At 48.9% G+C, this 18445-nt stretch overlaps 1 protein-coding gene and 1 long non-coding RNA gene across 7 annotated transcripts in view; one reads left to right on the forward strand and one right to left on the reverse strand.

Moving 5' to 3' along the window:
* The window catches only part of LIMS1 (LIM zinc finger domain containing 1), a 153500-nt gene extending 141489 nt beyond the window's left edge, over window positions 1-12011 (reverse strand). For 2 of the 6 annotated variants that reach the window (XM_070068682.1, XM_051834646.2), the window contains exon 1: window positions 11187-11383. In XM_070068682.1, coding sequence (XP_069924783.1) covers window positions 11187-11218 — 32 coding nt within the window. In that variant the 5' untranslated portion in view covers window positions 11219-11383. Of the gene's footprint in view, window positions 1-11186; window positions 11384-11816 lie in introns of those variants that run through there. The other 4 variants (XM_070068681.1, XM_070068680.1, XM_070068683.1 and 1 more) reach the window with 3 other exon arrangements.
* Window positions 11957-12645, forward strand: LOC138848542 (uncharacterized). Its single transcript, XR_011386421.1, has 2 exons — window positions 11957-12145; window positions 12316-12645. It is a non-coding gene; the product is annotated as an uncharacterized lncRNA (long non-coding RNA).
* Window positions 12646-18445: the final 5800 nt, after the last annotated feature.

Below are 18445 nucleotides of genomic sequence, written 5' to 3' on the forward strand. Positions count from 1 at the left end.
AGGAAGCTGTGACCTCTTCCTAACCAGTGATGTGAACTGAGACACAGGGCGACATAGGGTATGTCAGGACGACCCCAGCTCTGTCACAAACTGTGTACATGATAAATTCTGAACCCCCTGAGCTCAGTTTCCCCATCTGTAAAATGGGCATAAAAAATCTCATTTCCCGGAGTGGCTGTGTCAGCAAGATGTATTATATAAAATAGCATCTTTAAAGTATTTATGTAAAATTGGGTCATTATTAGATGATGGCTATTACCAAGAGAGTTTCCTAAAGAGCCATCTGGCAAGGAAATGAAATAAACTAAACAAGGATGCCTAAACATCCTGTGAACTTCTTCCCATGTCCCACCCACGGATGCAGGGTCTCTGCCCCTGTCTACAGCACACTGCAGAGTTGCAGAGTCAAGTCAAACCAAATGTGAATGCTGTCTTGTCTTACTCAATGTTGTATGAGTTCATTCAAACATTTTAGATACTATACACAGCAAACCCTCAATTTTTCAACTCACCAACAAATGGGGGAATGAAGGGAGAAATAAAGCCCATTTAAATCCAGTTTCTTCTTCTTTGGGACATTTAACAAATTTAATCAATATCTCCCTTTCACTTTGAGAGATTATAATTTAGCAGAAAATATTACACAAAAAACTAATCATACAAAATAGAAATTGCTAACTCCCACAAAAGAAGTCAAAATGGTTTGGATTACAGGATAAAGCTGTGAATCTCTAATGCCCTGGCGCACAGTGAAGGCTCAATAAATGTGCCAGAAATTATTTCATGGGAGAAGCAGTAATTTCCCTCAGCTGCCACGAAAACACAGAAAATGTTTCTTCAGGTAAAGAGAACAGCATGAACAAAAGCACTGAGCTAGGAAATCATTGCTGTTTTCAGAAAGAGGCCACAACTGGGCTTAGAGAAACAGGCACTCAGAGAGCAGCTGTCCAAAGGCCAGAGCGATGGGCTGGGCTGGGCTGGGCTGGGCCGGGCCACAGTAGCCTAAAATTCCAGGCTCTGGAGTTGGAACCTCATTTGATTGGCAATAAGAAGCTTCTTAGCTTTTGCAAAGGAGGGCTAGTTAAACCAATGTGCTGCTACCATGAGAGAAGTTACTGGAACATTCTCAAGAGCAGGGCCAAGTTTTCTTCACCTTCCCAATCTCCTCAGGTATACTTGCACTCTGGCTTGTGTGTGTGTGTGCATGAATGTATGTATGCATGTGTGTGTATGAGTGTGTGTGTGTGCATGTGTATGTGAGTGTGTATGAATGTATATGTGTATGTGTGTGAATGTATATGTGTGTGTATGAATGTATGTATGTGTGAATGTATATGTGTATGTGTGTATGAATGTATGTGTGTGTGCATGTGTATGTGAGTGTGTATGAATGTGTGTGAATGTGTGTATGAATGTATGTATGTCTGTGTGAAGGTATATGTGTATGAATGTATGTGTGTGCATGAATGTATGTATGCATGTGTGTATGAGTGTGTGTGCATGTGTATGTGAGTGTGTATGAATGTGTATGTGTGTGAATGTGTGTGTATGTGTGTATGAATGTATATGTGTATGTGTGTATGAATGTATGTATATGTGTGTGTGTGTGTGTGTCTATTTTTTAAACCTTGCTGCAGCTACGTCTGGAGGAGTTGCAGTCAACTGTGGCAGAGGCTGTAGTGGCCTGGCCTGGTCTATTCTCCCTCTCCTCCTAACAAATTTTATAAAGTGCAGAAATGGGCCCAGCTATAAAAATAAACAAGCAGCAAAAGACACCTTCTATATTTCCCAGTGAGAAACAAGCTTACACTCTGGTTAAGCAGTTGGTAACATCTGTCACTGAAGTGGCGCATCAGTCAAGAAGCCTTTCTGGGGCCGGTGCTGTGGTGTAGCGGGTAAAGCCGCCACCTGTGACACTAGCATCCCAAATGCTTCGTGTCCCAGCTCCTCCACTTCCAATCTAGCTCCCTGCTAATGGCCTGGGAAAAACAGACCAGATGGCCCGTGTGTGGGGGCCCCAGTTACCCACATGGGAGATTTGGAAGAAGATCCTGGCTCCTGGCTTTGGAATGGCTAGCCCAGGCCATTGCTGTCATCTGGGGAGTAAACCAGCAGACAGGAAGATCTCTCTCTCTCTCTCTCTGTAACTCTTTCAAATAAATAAATACATCTTAACCAAAAAAAGAAACTGCAGCTTTTTTTTTTTTTTTTTTTTTTTTTTTTTTTTGACAGGCAGAGTGGACAGTGAGAGAGAGACAGAGAGAGAAAGGTCTTCCTTTGCCGTTGGTTCACCCTCCAATGGCCGCCGCTGCAGCCGGCGCACCGCGCTGATCCTGGCAGGAGCCAGGATCCAGGTGCTTTTCCTGGTCTCCCATGGGGTGCAGGGCCCAAGCACCTGGGCCATCCTCCACTGCACTCCCTGGCCATAGCAGAGAGCTGGCCTGGAAGAGGGGCAACCGGGACAGAATCCGGCGCCCCAACCGGGACTAGAACCCGGTGTGCCGGCGCCGCAAGGTGGAGGATTAGCCTATTGAGCCACGGCGCCGGCTCAAAACTGCAGCTTTTCAATAACAAGTGATCTCAGATTGTGCCTTGCAGAGACAGTGGAGCAGGCAGTGGAGAGTGAGAAGACCTGGATCTCTGAAAAGGAAGAATTACAGGCACCAGCACATGTGGCTACGATGACCATGTTACCAAAACTGCATTTTACAGGAGGAATCTTTTTGAAGACAGTGACATCCCAGACCCTCATTTTAGAATACCTCTGAGGCCATATATATCTATAAATATACATATACATATGCAATTTGAATACAGTAACAGAGCAAACCACTGTGGTCCAGAAAGAGGGGGCCATACATCCAACGCTTGGGCAACACTCCTAACTCTACTAATTCTGTAGCCCTAAATAGATGATTTTACCTCACTAGACAACTCCTATTATATAAAATAAAGGACCAGTTAGGGGGCTACTATAGTGGATCTACTTAAGTGTTTAGTGGGGGACCAGTGTTGTGGTGTAGTGGGTAAAGCCATATGTGTGCCCATTTGAGATCTGGCTGCTCGACTTCTGACCCAGTTCCCTGCTAATGCACTTGGGAAAGCAGCAGAGGACAGCTCAAGTACTGGGGCCCCTGCAGCCATGTGGGAAACTCCAGGCTCCTGGCTTCAGCCTAGCCCAGCCCAGCCCCAGCCACTGCAGCCATTTGGGGAGTGAACCAGAGGATCGAAGATCTTTCTTGTCTCTCTCCTTCTGTCCCTCTGGAAACTCTGCTTTTCAAGTAAACAAAAAAAAAAAAAAAAAAAAAAAAAAAAAAGGCGTAAAGAAGAAAAGGATGGAGGTGGGCATTTGGCACAAGGCTTAAGACACCTCCATCCCACATGGGAATGGGTGAGTTCCATGCCCAGCTCTGTTCCTAATTGGAAGACCTGGGTTGAATTCCAGGCTCCTGGCCTAGCACAGCCAGCCCCTGGTGCTACAGGCTTTAGGGAGTAAACCAGTGAATGTGAGATCTCACTCTCTCCCTTTCAAAGAGATAAATAAATAAGATTTTTAAAAAAGAGTGTTTTTAAAAAGACAAAGAAAAATATGGATTAGAAAGAAAATAATAAGGTAAGAATTTAGCAAGAAAGTAGACATAGAGAGTGAGAGAGGAAGAAACAAAGAGCACTACGTTAGTGCCATTAATAGGAGAAATTATAAACCTGGAACAAAGAACCAGGGTGTAGGAAATTAAAGTTATTAGCTGAGCTGAACTTAAATGTTTTAAAATTTAACCCAATCATAATTTTTTAAAAATCAAAACAGTACAAAATTTGTTATAATAAAAAAATTCCCTCCCATTTCAAATTCCAGGGCAATAATTATTAACAATTTCATCTGGCTCCCTTCAGAAACATTTATATTGCCGTCAGGTTTAATTCTCACAACAACTTCTAGGATAAGTGGGATTCGCTTATAAATTCAGAAACCGAAGCTTCATCAGGTTGACTGAGCCAAGGTCGCATAGCCACAAAGAGGCGGAATTGGGTTTGGAACATGGCCCAGCCATTAATGCACATGCAGACTTCACACTCAGGAATCTCCTACAGAAACGCTGGCAGAGATGTCAAAGTGTATGTGATAACGGAACCCTGAAGCCGAAACATCCATCAGTTGGGGAGTGGTCATATAAATCATATCACATGTAAACTGTGAAACACTATGCAGCCATTAAAACGAAGGTTTAAAACATAAAGCAAACCAAGAAAGGCCACAATGGAAAACCTCTAAGATAACCACTTATTTTAAAAAGGCAAATGCAAGAAGTGGGGAGTTAAGTGTCTAATGGACACAGAGTTTCTCTTTGGGAAGATGAACAAGTTCTGGAGATGGATGGGGGTGATGGTTGCACAACAGTGCCAAAGTACTCAGTGCCACAGAACTGTTCACTTACAGATGGTTAAAGTGAATTTTATGTTATGTAGACTTTACCTCAATTTTTTTTAAATAAAAAGAAGCAAATGGGGAATATGACTATGATTCTCTCTTTGTGTAAAGGGAATGTGTGTAAACAAATGTGTTTTGGGGCTGGCGCTGTGGTGCAGAGGGTTAAGCCACCACCTGCAGTGCCAGCATCCCATATGGGTGCTGGTTCAAATCCTGGCTGCTCCACTTCTGATCCAGCTCTCTGCTATGGCCTAGGGAAGCAGTAGAAGATGGCCAAGTCCTTGGGTCCCTGCACCCATGTGGGAGACCTGGAAGAAGCTCCTGGCTTCTGATCAGCACAGCTCCACCTGTTGTGGCCAATTGAGGAGTGACCCAGCAGATGGAAGACCTCTCTCTCTCTGCCTGTCCTTCTCTCTCTGTGTAACTCCAACTTTCAAATAAATAAATAAACCTTAAAAAACAAAATATGTTTAGTCCTTTGTCTTATATTATTTCACCTGACCTGGTAAGGATCCAGACTCCTGGGTATGCTAACGATGGGTCTGTGCCGCCCACCACGGAGCGCATGCTGGCATCACTCAAACTAATTCCTACCACTCCTTTTGCTACCTCTCACAGAACGCACTATTCAGGGCTTGCTTGATCTGCAGGCTTTCCACCCCTGTGTTAAACATCAGCACAGACTCATCAAAGCTGAAACACGCTCCAACATGAAAAAGACGGCAGGAATGCTTACCCCTGCCCCCTACCGTTAAATTCCGATTTGGGCAGGCAGGCAGTGTTAGCAAGAGGAACTCGGGTGTTTGACTGCCCCAGCTGACCCGCACAGCCACAGGATGGCTCTGGCCAGTCCATGTAGAAGTCCTGGGCAGCTGCACAGCAGCTGTAGCTGGCCCCCAGCATGATAACCCAGCCTGGTCTGCACGATAGCCTAATCTGCACCATCCAAAATCCCCTTCTGTGCACTATCCAAACTCCCTTCCCTTCCAGGGCACCACCAGAACCGCCCACCCTTTCTGTGTCCTGCTCAAACGACCAAGCCCCCAACTTCCCTGTTGTGGAAACTGCAAGTCCCACAATGTTGCTGTGGGGAGCAATCCGGACTGGACTAAGTTACTGGAATTAAGACTTATTCTATGCATCTGCTCTCCCACAATATGGCGCTGGGAGAGAAGTAAACAGCTTCCGCACAGCTGCCTCCAGTTCAACCAATAAACTGTAGGACTTGCTCCTGATTGGAGAGCAGCGTACTCGGCGTGTGGGCAGCCGAGTTAGGATTGGCGGAGGAGGACTATAAAGGAGGAGAGAGACGGCATGCACCAGGAACATCTAAGGGGAACATCTAGCTGAAGGAACACCTGTGCAGCCCCCGAGAAAGCCGGCCGGCGGTGTGCCGCTCCCCTGCGGAAGTGGGGAATGTGGCCAGGGGGAACTGCCCTTCCACGGAGGTGGAAGGGATAGTAGCCAACCCGGGAAGAACCAGCAGCAAACCCGGGGAGGGCCGAGCAGACGAAAGAACAGCGCAGGGTTCTGTGTCGTTCCTCCACGAAGAGGGGGAGCGACAGTTGCAAACTTAGAACCAACACCAGCTGGAAATATCCAACATGGATATGTCCATCTCCAATATGGTTATGAGGCAAATGCAAGAAGTGGGGAGTTAAGTGTCTAATGGAAGATGAACAAGTTCTGGAGATGGATGGGGGTGATAGTTGCACAACAGTGTCAAAGTACTCAGTGCCACAGAACTGTTCACTTACAGATGGTTAAAGTGAATTTTATGTCATGTAGACTTTACCTCAATTTTTTTTAAATAAAAAAGAAGCAAATGGGGAATATGACGATGATTCTCTCTTTGTGCAAAGGGAATGTGGCACAGCAGGATAAGTTGCCGCCTGCAACACCGGCTGCTCCACTTTTGATGCGGCTCCCTCCTAATGTACCTGGACAGCAGCAGCAGATGGCCCAAGCCCCTGGGCCCTGCACCCATGTGAGAGATAGAGCTCCAGGCTCTTGGCTTCAGCCTGGCCCAGCCCCAGATGTTGCAGCCATCTGGGGAGTGAATCAGCAGATGATTTATATTCTTTTCTTTCTTTTAAAGATTTATTTACTTATTTGAAAGACATAGTTACAAACAGAAGGAGAGACAGAGACAGAGATCTTCCATCCACTGCTTCACTCCCCTAAACAGCTGCAATGACCAGGCTCGGCCAGGCCAAAGCCAGGAGCCAAGAGCTTCTTCCTGGTCTCCCACATGGGTGCAGGCGCCCAAGGACTCATGCCATCCTCCGCTGCTTTCGCAGGCGCATCATTAGCAGGGAGCCAGATCAGAAGTGGAGCAGCCAGGACTCAAACCAGCACCCATATGGGATGCCAGCACTGAAGGCTGTCACTTAACCCATTGTGCCACAGCACCTGCCCCTGTTTTCTCTCTCTCTTTCTCCCCTCTCTGTAACTCTTTCAAATAATTAATAAATCAGTCTTTAAAAAATAAAATTACTATGAGGGAGGTGCACTCCCACTCCCATCATGCACCTAACACTATACTTTCTGGTATTTCCAAAAAGGGCATGGGAAATGGGCAGCACTCAAGTCCCACCCCAAACTCTGTCCCTTGTGAATATCCAACTAAGCCTCACACCAGACACCACCTATGCCTCCCAACAGTATGAAAGGACAGCCTGAGGTTTGTTGAGGAAGTCTTTTTGGTTTTTTTGAGTCTTTTTGTATGTGTCCTCCTGTCCTCCCTCCTTCCCTCCCTACCCCCCTCGCTCCCCGCCCCCTCTCATTTTTCCTTGGCTTTAACCAAATACTGTTTTCCACCACCCCTTGACTGCCTCCACCTTGAATTCTTTCATGCGTGGAGGGAAGTACTTGGAACAAGTCCAGCCAGCACCGGCTGCCCACAACAGTTTCAAGGCGTAAATGTCAGATGCAATGAAGGAGAGATGAGACCACCTCAGGACCACAGCTGCTGGAGACGGCACCATGCAAGGCAGCAGGTGGTATAACTTTCGCTACCCAAGCATCTTAACAGCAAAATTCTGGAAGACGATGAGACACAGTCAAGCATGTAATGTAGGCGATATCCCCATGGGCGGGCACCCACAGTTTAAAGCACAGTTACAGGAACTGTAAAACTGATTGACAGTTTGAGATGCTTGTCCTTCTATTTAAGTGCAAGCTTGGCTAAGAACATAACCTATCCTGAGGTTTATTTAAATGATTTTCTGAGAAACAAACATCGAAAACAGAGACTGTTTCTGGGGAAAGCCTTGCTCCCCTACCACAGCTCTGTTGCAGCTGTCGGGAGTTACTCAAGCCCAGGAGGAAAGAAAAGCTCATCCACTGCACCCACACTGAGCTGCCCAGGAGATGGGTCAGGGGCTACTGTGGAGGAAAAGGCTGGGGAAAATAAAATAAAACCAAGAGAGCACAATCCTGATGGACACGCATCCTCTAAGTCTGCAGGTCACAACCAAAACTGAAGCGATCTTTTCCACTACCAAATTTTCATTGGCTTTCTTTTTTTTCTTAACTTATTTTTTATTTGACCGATAGAGTTAGATAGTGAGGGAGAGAGACAGAGAGAAAGGTCTTCCTTCCATTGGTTCACTCCCCAAATGGCCGCTACGGCCGGAGCTACGCAGATCCGAAGCCAGGAGCCAGGTGCTTCCTCCTGGTCTCCCATGTGGATGCAGGGACCCAAGCACCTGGGCCATCCTCCATGCCTTCCCGGGCCACAGCAGAGAGCTGGACTGGAAGAAGAGCAACTGGGACTAGAATCCTGGCGCCACAGGCGGAGGATTAACCAAGTGAGCCACGGCACCGGCCCCATCATTGGCTTTCTTAAAAAAAAAAAAAAAAGGCTTGGGGCAGGCACTGGCAGCAGCAGCAAAGACACCTCTTGGGACACCTGTACTGGAGGGTATGGGTTTGAGTCCCAGCTCTGCTTCTGATTCCATCTTCTTGCTAATGCATCCTGGGAGACAGCACTGCCACCCACATGGGACACCCAGATAGAGTTTCTGACTCCTGGCTTTGGCCGCTGACCCAGCCTTGGCTGTTGCAGCCATTTAGGGGCATGAAACTGCAGAAGACTGATCTCCCTCTCTTCATTTTTCCCTCTCTCTCTGTAACTCCGCCTTTCAAATAACTTTTAAAAACAAATCTTCTCACCACACAAACAGGCATAGAGCACTGAAGTCTGTCTTTTTTAAAATTTATTTTTATTTATTCGAATGGCAGAAAGAGACTCAGAGAGATCCTCCATCTACAGGCTCACTCCCCAAATGGCTGCAAGAGTCAAAGCTAGGCCAGGCTGAAGCCAGGAGTATCTAGGTATCCCATGTGGATATCATGGGGCTCAAACACTCCAGCCATCCTCTGCTACTTTCCCAGGCACATCAGTAGGGAGCTGGATCAGAAGCTGAGTAGTTGGGACTCACTGTTGCTCATATGGGATGCCAGCATCGTAGGTGGCAGCTTAAACCACTGTGTCACAAGGCTGGCCCCCCAAATCAATTTCACAATAATACTTCTTCCTAAGAAGCTAGCAGTAATCTTTTTGCCCTTTGTCAACACACTGATGGTACAAAGCAACAGTGCAGGGCTGGCGCATGTCTGGCCCGTGGGCTGTATAAGGCCAGTGAAATCGTTTGTTCTGGCCCTGCCAAGGCAACCGCAGATGGGACTTGAAATTCAATAAATCTGGGGCCAGTGCTGTGGTATAGTGGGTAAAGCCACCACCTGCAGTGCCGCCATCCTATATGGGCGCCGGTTCGAGTTGCAACTGCTCCACTTCCAATCCAGCTCTCTGCTGTGGCCTGGGAAAGCAGTAGAAGATGGCCCAAGTCCTTGGGCCCCTGCACCCACATGGGAGACCCAGAGGAAGCTCCTGGCTCCTGGCTTTGGATCAACCCAGCTCTGGCCATTGCGGTCAATCGGGGAGTGAACCAGCAAATAGAAGATCTCTCTCCCTCTCTCTCTCTCTCTCTAATGCTCCTTTCTCTGTGTAACTCTTTCAATAAATACATAGATCTTTAAAAAATTAATAAATCCATAGCAGGATAATTTCTAAGCTTTTTAACTTTGTACGGCAGGTAAATGATGTTATAAATAACCAAATGGCCCTTGGCAGAAAAAAAGGCTCCCCTCCCCACGCCTGCAATAGTGAGTCCAACTGCTGACCTCTTACCTCTGGTCAAGACAGTAGGAGCTGGGCCAGCATTATGGTGCAATGGGTTAAGTTACCACTTGCAACACCAGCACCCCATATCTGAACACCAGTTCAAGACCTGGCTGCTCCGCTTTCAATCCAGTTTCCTAATGCACCCGGCATGACAGCCAACGGTCCAAATGCTTGGGCGCCTGCTACCCATGTGAGACCAGGATGGAGCTCCTGGGCCCTGGCTCTGGCCTGACCCAGCCCTAGATGTTGTCAGCATTGGGGGAGTGATCCAGCAGATGGAAGATCTGTCCGTCTCTCTCTCTGTTGCTCTGTCTTGCAAGTAAATAAACTTTTAAAAATGTCCTATCAAATAAATACCCAATTTTTTCTTAAAAGGAGACCATGATGAAGCAGTACCAACTATTAATGTAAGTCTTGTCCCCTGACCTCTTTTGTGTGGCCTGTGCGGACAGGGCAGTATGCAGCAAGCTTCACACACACACACACACACACACACACACACCCGGCATACCAAAGTGAGCTGGCTCTCCCCAAGAAAAGCACACAGCCACCGAGCGACCAGCAGGCGCTCCTCTGCTGCGGCTTTCACGAAATACCATTTTTACTGCAAAGAGACCCCCACACACGGCTATTTAGACTTCTACTGGGCAGGCATTTCTTGAAACTGACGTGAGCCTGTCAGCTTAGGAAACCGACCGGCAGCCACTTGTTGCCACTGTGCAACAAACAGCTTTCAACCGGCGTCGGAAAACTTGTGTCCACCACCACCTGGACTGTGGCAGCTTGTTTAAACACCTTCCCGTCGCAATCAGTGCCGACTTGTTATTTGGTAACACTAACGAAATGCAGCGCGTTGAGGGTTTTCCAACGGACAAGCGAGGTTGTTAGGCTTGGGGAACCGGGCCATTCAAACAGCACGACCGAGGGAGGGAATCGGGGCGGAAGGGCGCTACTCCGCACCCACACCAGCGACCCCGAAGGTCCGATGCAGCCACAAGGCCCACCCCTATCGGAGAAGGCGGCCGAGAGGCTCCCGCGTCGCCCAGCGAGACCAGATCTCTCCGAGTAGGCGGACCCCAGGGCAGCGGCCCGGCGCCGGGCCCCGCGGGGCAGGGCAGGGGCTGCGGAAAGCGCCGAGTTCTTTGTTTCGGAAAACACGGTTTCAGGAAAATACGTTTAAGGCGCCGGCACCCCGCGGATCTGCTCGGCGCTGGTTCCCGAGCACTCCTAACACAGCAGAGGTCCACGGGCACGGCCGGCCACAGGCTTTGGGGTCCTGAGACCACCCCTGCAGGGGCGCACGGACTGCAGCCGCCAGAACGCGGGGCACCACCCCGGCAGCTCCGTCCGTACCTGCCCGAGCCCGGCTCCGCGCCCGCGCCCGCGCCCGCGCCCGCACCCGCACCCGCACCCTCGGCGGCACCTCCAGCGCCGTGAGCTCCAGCCTGCGAGCCCACGCTGCCACCGCCAGGGGCAGGAAGCCGCACGGCTCGGACGCGCCAGGCCCGGCCAGCAGGCCAGCGACGAGGCCCGACGTGGCGCCGCCGCCAGCGCGGACGCGGCCCGTACCTGTTGGTCATTCCGGCCGCCACGCCCAACATGTCTCCGCAGTCGGCCGCCGCCGCCGCCGGCCCTCAGCGCCTCAGCCCCTCAGCGCCTCAGCGCCTCAGCCCCACCGTGCAGCGCCCGCCTCGTCGTCCTCCTCAGCCGCAGCGGCCGGCGCCAGGCGGGCTGGGCCAGGAAGGCGAGGCGGGCGGGAGGTGGGCGGGAGGCCGCCGGACCGCCCCGCCCCCAGCCGCAGCCCGGCCCCGCCCCCAGCCGCAGCCCGGGTCCGGCCCCGCCCCCCGCCCCGCCCCCGCCCCGCCAAGGGGCTGATCTGTAGGAGGTGAGGCGGGCACAGGCCGGCCCCGCCCCCCGCCGCAGCCCGGCCCCCCCCCGCCCAGCCAAAGGGGTGTTCTGCAGGAGGTGAGGCGGGCGCGGGCCGGGCCCGACCAAGGAGCGAGTCCCCGGCTTTGGGTGCCGCCGGAGCTTGGAGCTCGCGTCAATGTCGCGTGTCGCGTGCTGCCCCCCTTAGGGCCCTGGGAAAAGCCAGCCTCACCCCGAGCAGCTTGGCTCCTGCTTCTGCGCGGGTCCCTGCAGCTTGCACGCGTGGAGTCCGCAAACCCTGCCCCCCTCAGGTCGCTCCTGCGAGTTATTTACCCGAAGCAGAAAGCGCTCCTCCAGGGTGTCTGGCTCTGTCACCCTAGCCACTCTGCAATGGAGTAAAAACGGCCACCAGGCCCGAGTGTGGGAGGGAGACGCTGCCCCCCCCCCCCCAGCCCCACGTCCACGTCTGTTCCAGGGACGGAAACTGTAGCCTGGCCTTGCAACGCCCGGATCCTGGTCAGGCGCTCTGGCACCTCCGCCTCCCTGCTAATGAGCACCCTGGAAGGCAGCCGGTGATGGCCCACGTGCTGGGGTCTCTGCCACATGGAATTCCTGGCTCTTGGCTGCGGCCTGGCTCAGCCCCTGCGGTTGCAGGCATCTGGGTGAGTGACCCAGTACCTGGGAGATCTGTGTCCCTGCGGCTCTGCCTGGATGAAGCTCCTGGCTCCTGGCTCCCAGCTTCCTCCTGATTCAGCACTGGCCGGTGGGGTCACCTGGGGAGTGAACCAGCAGATGGAAGATTTCTGTCTCTTCCTCTGTGCAACTCTTTCAGATAAATAACTCTTTGAATAAAAACTGGGGCCACAGGCATCCCGTGTGAGGTGGCGTCCAGGTTGCTTCACTTCCCATCCAGCTCCGTGTTAATGGCCTGGCCTGGGAAGGCTGCGAGGATCGCCAGGGGCTTGGGACCCTGCACCCACATGAAGCTCCTGGATCCTGACTTCCGCCCAACCCGGCTGCAGCCCTTGTGGGCATTTGGGAGTAAACCAGCAAATGGAAAAATCTCTATCTCCCCCCCTTCTCTCTGTAACTTTGCCTTTCAAATAAATCTTTAAATAAAAATTAAAATCATTAACAAGCAAGTATGAGAGAGGTATATTAACATACTAGAAGAAAACACAGGAGAAGAAAAATTAAAGGTAGAGTGGCAGGAGACTTCAAAAAGGATAAAAACCATAAAATTAAAGATTGATAAATGTAGCAAAATAAAATCTAAAATTTCTGTGTAACAAAAATGGCAAGTTGCAACTGAGGAAAATATCTGTGAGATACACGACCAAAAAAATCTAATTTCCTTATTACAGAAGGAATCAGTATGACTCTGTTCAACATCTAAGAGAAAAACAGACAAGGGATATAAACAGGCTTCCATAGAATGACTTTGTAAAATATTTCTGTAGGGGCCTGTGTGGCGCAGCAGGTACACTGTTGCCTGCAATGCTGGCATCCCATTTGGGTGCCTGTTGGAGTCCCAGCTGCTCCATTGCCCATCCAGCTCCCTGGTAACACACCTGGGAAAAGCAAAGATGGCCTAAGTACTTTGACTCCTGCCCCCATGTGGGAGACCTGGATGGAGTTCATGGCTCCTGGCTTCCACTTGAGGAGTGAACCAGAGGGTGGAAGATCTCACTTTCTCTCTGTCTTTCCCTCTGTCTAATTCTGCCTTTCAAATAAATAAATGTCTTTAAAATTTTTTAAATAAAATAGTCATTTATTTTCATATTTGATAGACAAAGAGACAGGGGGGGAAAGACGAAGTAGTTGATCTGCTGCTGGTTCACTCCCCAAGTGTTCACAAGGAAGCCATGACCTCTATCTGAGTCTCTCACGTGGGTGGCTTGGACCCAAGGACTTGGGCCATCATCAGCTATTTCCCCAGGCACGTTAGCAGGGAGCTGGATTAGCAGCAGAGTAGGGGCTGGCACTGTGGCTTAGCAGGTAGAGCCACTGCCTGCAGTGCCAGGATCCCATATGGGTGCTGGTTCTAGTCCCAGCTGCTCCTCTTCTGATCCAGCTCTCTGCTATGGCCTGGGAAAGCAGTAGAAGATGGCCCAAACCCTTGGCCTCTACACCCATGTGGGAGACCCGGAAGAAGCTCCTGGCTCCTGGCTTCGGATCGATGCAGCTCCGGCCATTTTGGCCAATTGGGGAGTGAGCCAGCAGATAGAAGACCTCTCTCTCTCTCTGCCTCTCCTCTCTGTGTGTAACTCTTTCAAATAAATAAACAAATCTTAAAAAAAAAAAGTACAGGAAAGTATCCAGTATCATAAATAAAATGAAAATAAAATACCATTTCCATTTATGCAAAAATTAAAACTTGACAGGTTACAGGGAAAAAGCTGCTTTGACTTAGTGTCAATGGGAATGTAAATTCATTTAATTTTTGTGGAAAATGAGTGGACAGTAGCTATCATAATATAAAATTCAGCCCTATTTTGGCCATGGAAATCCACATTTTAGAATTTATCTTACAGATGTATTCTATGTGCACACCAAAAGTATGTACAAGGTTTCAAGATACCCTGGGAACTACTTATGAACTAAATGACTTGACTGAGACCCACAGAGCGATGCCATAAGCCTTAGCGCCATTTTAGTTCCTTAACTGTGTGAAAAGGGGCCTTTCCAGCCCCCTGCATTCTTCCTTTAACCAGCTGGAGCACCGGCCAAGTTTGGAAAACCCAGGGAAACGCACTCAGCCCTGCAATACGCCCTCCCTGGCAGGAACCCTCAGCTGCTTTGACTACAGAAGCCTCAGGCTGTAAGGGGGTTGGGCTTTCTGTCACTGTTCACCCTGTGCCAGTAACCTCTCAGGTTTGTTCCCTGAATAAACCTCTTCTGGCTATGAGTTTGTGTCTTGCCTCCTCTTTGCCTGGCTCTTCTTTCCTTACAGAGACTTACTTTAAAATGTGGCAGTGGGGGGAGATGTGGGTAGGAGTCTCAGTGGAAGCAGACTGGCTGTAAGTCGATAACTGATGATACTGCCGCAGAGGTGCATGGGATCCTTAGATTGTTGCATTATATATAGAGTTGCATATAAAGTTTCCATGGAAAAAAAAATTCATGGAAGATAGAAAGTATGTATAAGGAGAATCCTTGCAGTTTTGTTTGTTAGAGCCTTTAGGAAAGTTTATTCAGCACACTGAATATATTATGGTTCTTATACATGCAACTGCAACTATGTAGCTATTATTAAGAATAGAGCAGGTGTTTGGTGTACCTGCATCCCATCTGGGAGTCTTTGTGTTCTGTTCTTTTTTTTTTTTTTTAAGGTTTATTTATTTATTTGAAAGTCAGAGTTACACAGAGAGAAAGAGAGAGGTCTTCCAGAGAGGTCTTCCATTCACTGGTTAACTTCCCAGATGGCCACAACAGCCAGAGCTGCGCTGACCCAAAGCCAGGAGCTTCTTCTGGGTCTCCCACACAGGCGCAGGGGCCCAAGGACAGAGAGAAAGGTCTTCCTTTGCCGTTGGTTCGCCCTCCAATGGCCGCCGCGGCTGGCGCGCTGCAGCCAACGCACCGCGCTGATCCGATGGCAGGAGCCAGGTGCTTCTCCTGGTTTCCCATGGGGTGCAGGGCCCAAGTACTCGGGCCATCCTCCACTGCACTCCCTGGCCACAGCAGAGAGCTGGTCTGGAAGAGGGGCAACCGGGACAGAATCCGGCGCCCCGACCGGGACTAGAACCCGGTGTGCCGGCGCCGCAGGTGGAGGATTAGCCTAGTGAGCTGCGGTGCCAGCCTGACTTTGGCCATCTTATACTGCTTTCTCAGGCCATAGCAGAGAGCTGGATCGGAAATGGAGTAGCTGGGACTCAAACCAGCGCCCATATGGGATGCCAGCAGTGCAGATTGCGGCTTTACCCGCCACAGTTCCGGCCCCTTGTGTTTTGTTCTGAGTGCTGGCTCTGCTCTCTACTGCAGCTTCCTATTAATGCACACCATGGGAGGCTGCAGATGGCTCAAGTAGTTGGGTTTCTGCCACAAGTTTCAGTACGACCCAGTCCAGTCCTGGCTTTTGTGGGCATTTGGGGAGTGAGCTAGCAAATGTGCCCCCCTCCCCCATCTTTCTGTCTCTGTCTTTCAAATGAAGAAAAATGTTTAAAACGTTATAAAAATAACAATGGCCCAGAAGCATATAAAAAGATGCTCAACACCACTAATCATTAGGGAATGGCAAGTTAAAACCACAGGAGTTAGCACCTTATACCCATTAAGATGGATTCTATAAAAAACATAAGACACACAAATAGACAAAGCCAGAAAAGAGCAAGTGTTGACAAGAATGTGGGGAAAGTCGAAGCCTTTAGTGCTGCTAATGGGAATGGAGAATGGTACTTCTACTGCGGAAAAAAGGATGGTGGTTCCTCCAGAAATTAAACATAAAGAAGCGGGCATTGTGGCGCAGTGGGGTTGAGCCACTTCTTGTGAAGCCGGCATCCCACATCTGAGTGCCGATTTGAGTCCTAGCTGCTCCACTTCTGATTCAGCTGCCTGCCGGTGCCTCTGCAAACACAGCAGATGATGGCTCAAGTGCTTGGGTCCTTGCCACCCATGTGGAAGGCCTGGGTAGAATTCTGGGCTCCTGCCTTCAGCCTGTCTCAGCTATTGCAGACATTTTAGGAGTGAACCAGCAGATGGAAAATCTCTCTCCCTTCTCGCTTTCTCTCTCTGTCACTCTACCTTTTGAATAGTTAAATAAATCTTAAAAATAGAAATTAAAATAGAATTACCATATGATCAAGCAACTCCCACTTCTGAATACCTACCCAAAAAGAAGGGTCTTGACGAGGTATTTGTCTGCCTGTGTTTGTGGAAGTATTATTCCCAGTAGTCAAAAGGGATAAGCAACCTTGCATGCCCATCACTGGATGATATGTGTATCCATACAATGTGGATGAACCTTGAGGACACTACAGTAAGTGAAATAAAGCAATCACCAAAAATGCAAACGCAGTGTGATTCCACTTATGTGAGGCACCTAGGATAATCAAATTCACAAAGACAGAAGGTAGAATGATGGTTGTCGGGGTTGGGGGCAGGAAGACTGGGGAGTTATTGTTCAATGATACAGAGTTTCAGTTTTGCAAGTGGAAAAAGCTCTAGAGATTTGGTTGTGCAACAATGTGAATACACTTAACATTACTGAACTTTACATTTCAAAACGGTTACAGTGGCAAACCTTGCCACGGCTCAGTAGGCTAATCCTCTGCCTTGTGGCACCAGCACACCGGGTTCTAGTGCCAGTCGGGGCGCCAGATTCTGTCCCAGTTGCCCCTCTTCCAGGCCAGCTCTCTGCTGTGGCCCGGGAAGGCAGTGGAGGATGGCCCAAGTGCTTGGGCCCTGCACCCCATGGGAGACCAGGAGAAGCACCTGGCTCCAGCCTTCTGGCCACGGCAGCCATTGGAGGGTGAACCAACGGCAAAGGAAGACCTTTCTCTCTGTCTCTCTCTCTCACTGTCCACTCTGCCTGTCAAAAAAAAAAAAGTATATTTTTCTACAACTGAACAAATAATAAAGCAAATGATGAGTAATAATAATGCTCTTCAACATATATTTTCTGTAATGAGGAGACAAAACAAGAGGCAAAAGTTCATTTTGCTACCATCTGAAGTAAGGTAGATGAGAAATACCCCCCATGCCTGCTTAGATATGCAGAAATATCGGAAAAGTATTAAAGAAACAATTAACAGATGCTGAGTCCTGTAGAGAGGCTAAGAATTAGAAGTGATTGGAAAATGTGGATGTAATCTGTATTTCCATAATGGAGAAAAATCATGAAAAATTCCAGTAAATAAGATTGCATAGTAGGCCGGCGCCGTGGCTCAATAGGCTAATCCTCCACCTTGCGGCGCCGGCACACCGGGTTCTAGTCCCGGTTGGGGTGCCGGATTCTGTCCCGGTTGCCCCTCTTCCAGGCCAGCTCTCTGCTATGGCCAGGGAGTGCAGTGGAGGATGGCCCAGGTGCTTGGGCCCTGCACCCCATGGGAGACCAGGAAAAGCACCTGGATCCTGGCTCCTGCCATCGGATCAGCGCGGTGCGCCGGCTGCAGCGGCGGCCATTGGAGGGTGAACCAACGGCAAAAGGAAGACCTTTCTCTCTCTGTCTCTCTCTCACTGTCCACTCTGCCTGTCAAAAAAAAAAAAAAAAAAAAAAAAAAAAAAAAAAAAAAAAAAAAAAGATTGCATAGTAATATGAGAAAATATTTGCATAGTGCAGTAATTGTATAGAGTAAGTTAAATTTTTTATATAGTATGTGGTTTACAAGTAGTTCGATTTTGTTGGAAAACCATTTTCTACATTTCTCTTTTGTACTAGATTTTAGATAGAAAATAAACACTAAAAAAATCTTAGAGCTTTAGTAGTGATTGGTCTTTCATTTCTAACATTGTCCATCTTCCAACTTCTTTTTGAATAGAGTTTTTTGTTGTGTGCATGTTCCCTTTTATTAAGGTGAAGCAAAAGATTAACTAGTGGGTCAATTATCTTGTGTGGTTGCTCCTATGCTTGCATTTTATAAATCAGGTGTATCTTTACAGTACCTTGCTTAAGCTTGCTATCACTTCAGGAACTTGGCTAAAACCATGGCTTCCTCTCAGTTTCTGACTGGTGGTTTAAGGTGGTAACACACCATCGTCATAGCTGTTCTGTCTGCAGAATGTGCTGTAGGGTGAGCCTGTTTTTGTGGTTGACCAAAGGCTGTCAGAAGGAAAACATGGAAAAAATCATCCATTGCTCTTGAACGCAAAATTAACTTTCTTACTGCTCAATCTTCTGTGAAGTTTTTCAGGACGAAAACACAGATGTCTCCATGGCTGCTTCATTTATTTTTGCTCTGAATCTCATTACCCAGCTTTTTAAAATGAAATTTGGTGTTTGTAAGTTTGTGTATTATATGGATGTA

Source organism: Oryctolagus cuniculus, chromosome 2 (assembly GCF_964237555.1).
Source record: "Oryctolagus cuniculus chromosome 2, mOryCun1.1, whole genome shotgun sequence".
In the NCBI taxonomy this organism is placed as follows: Eukaryota; Metazoa; Chordata; class Mammalia; order Lagomorpha; family Leporidae; genus Oryctolagus; species Oryctolagus cuniculus.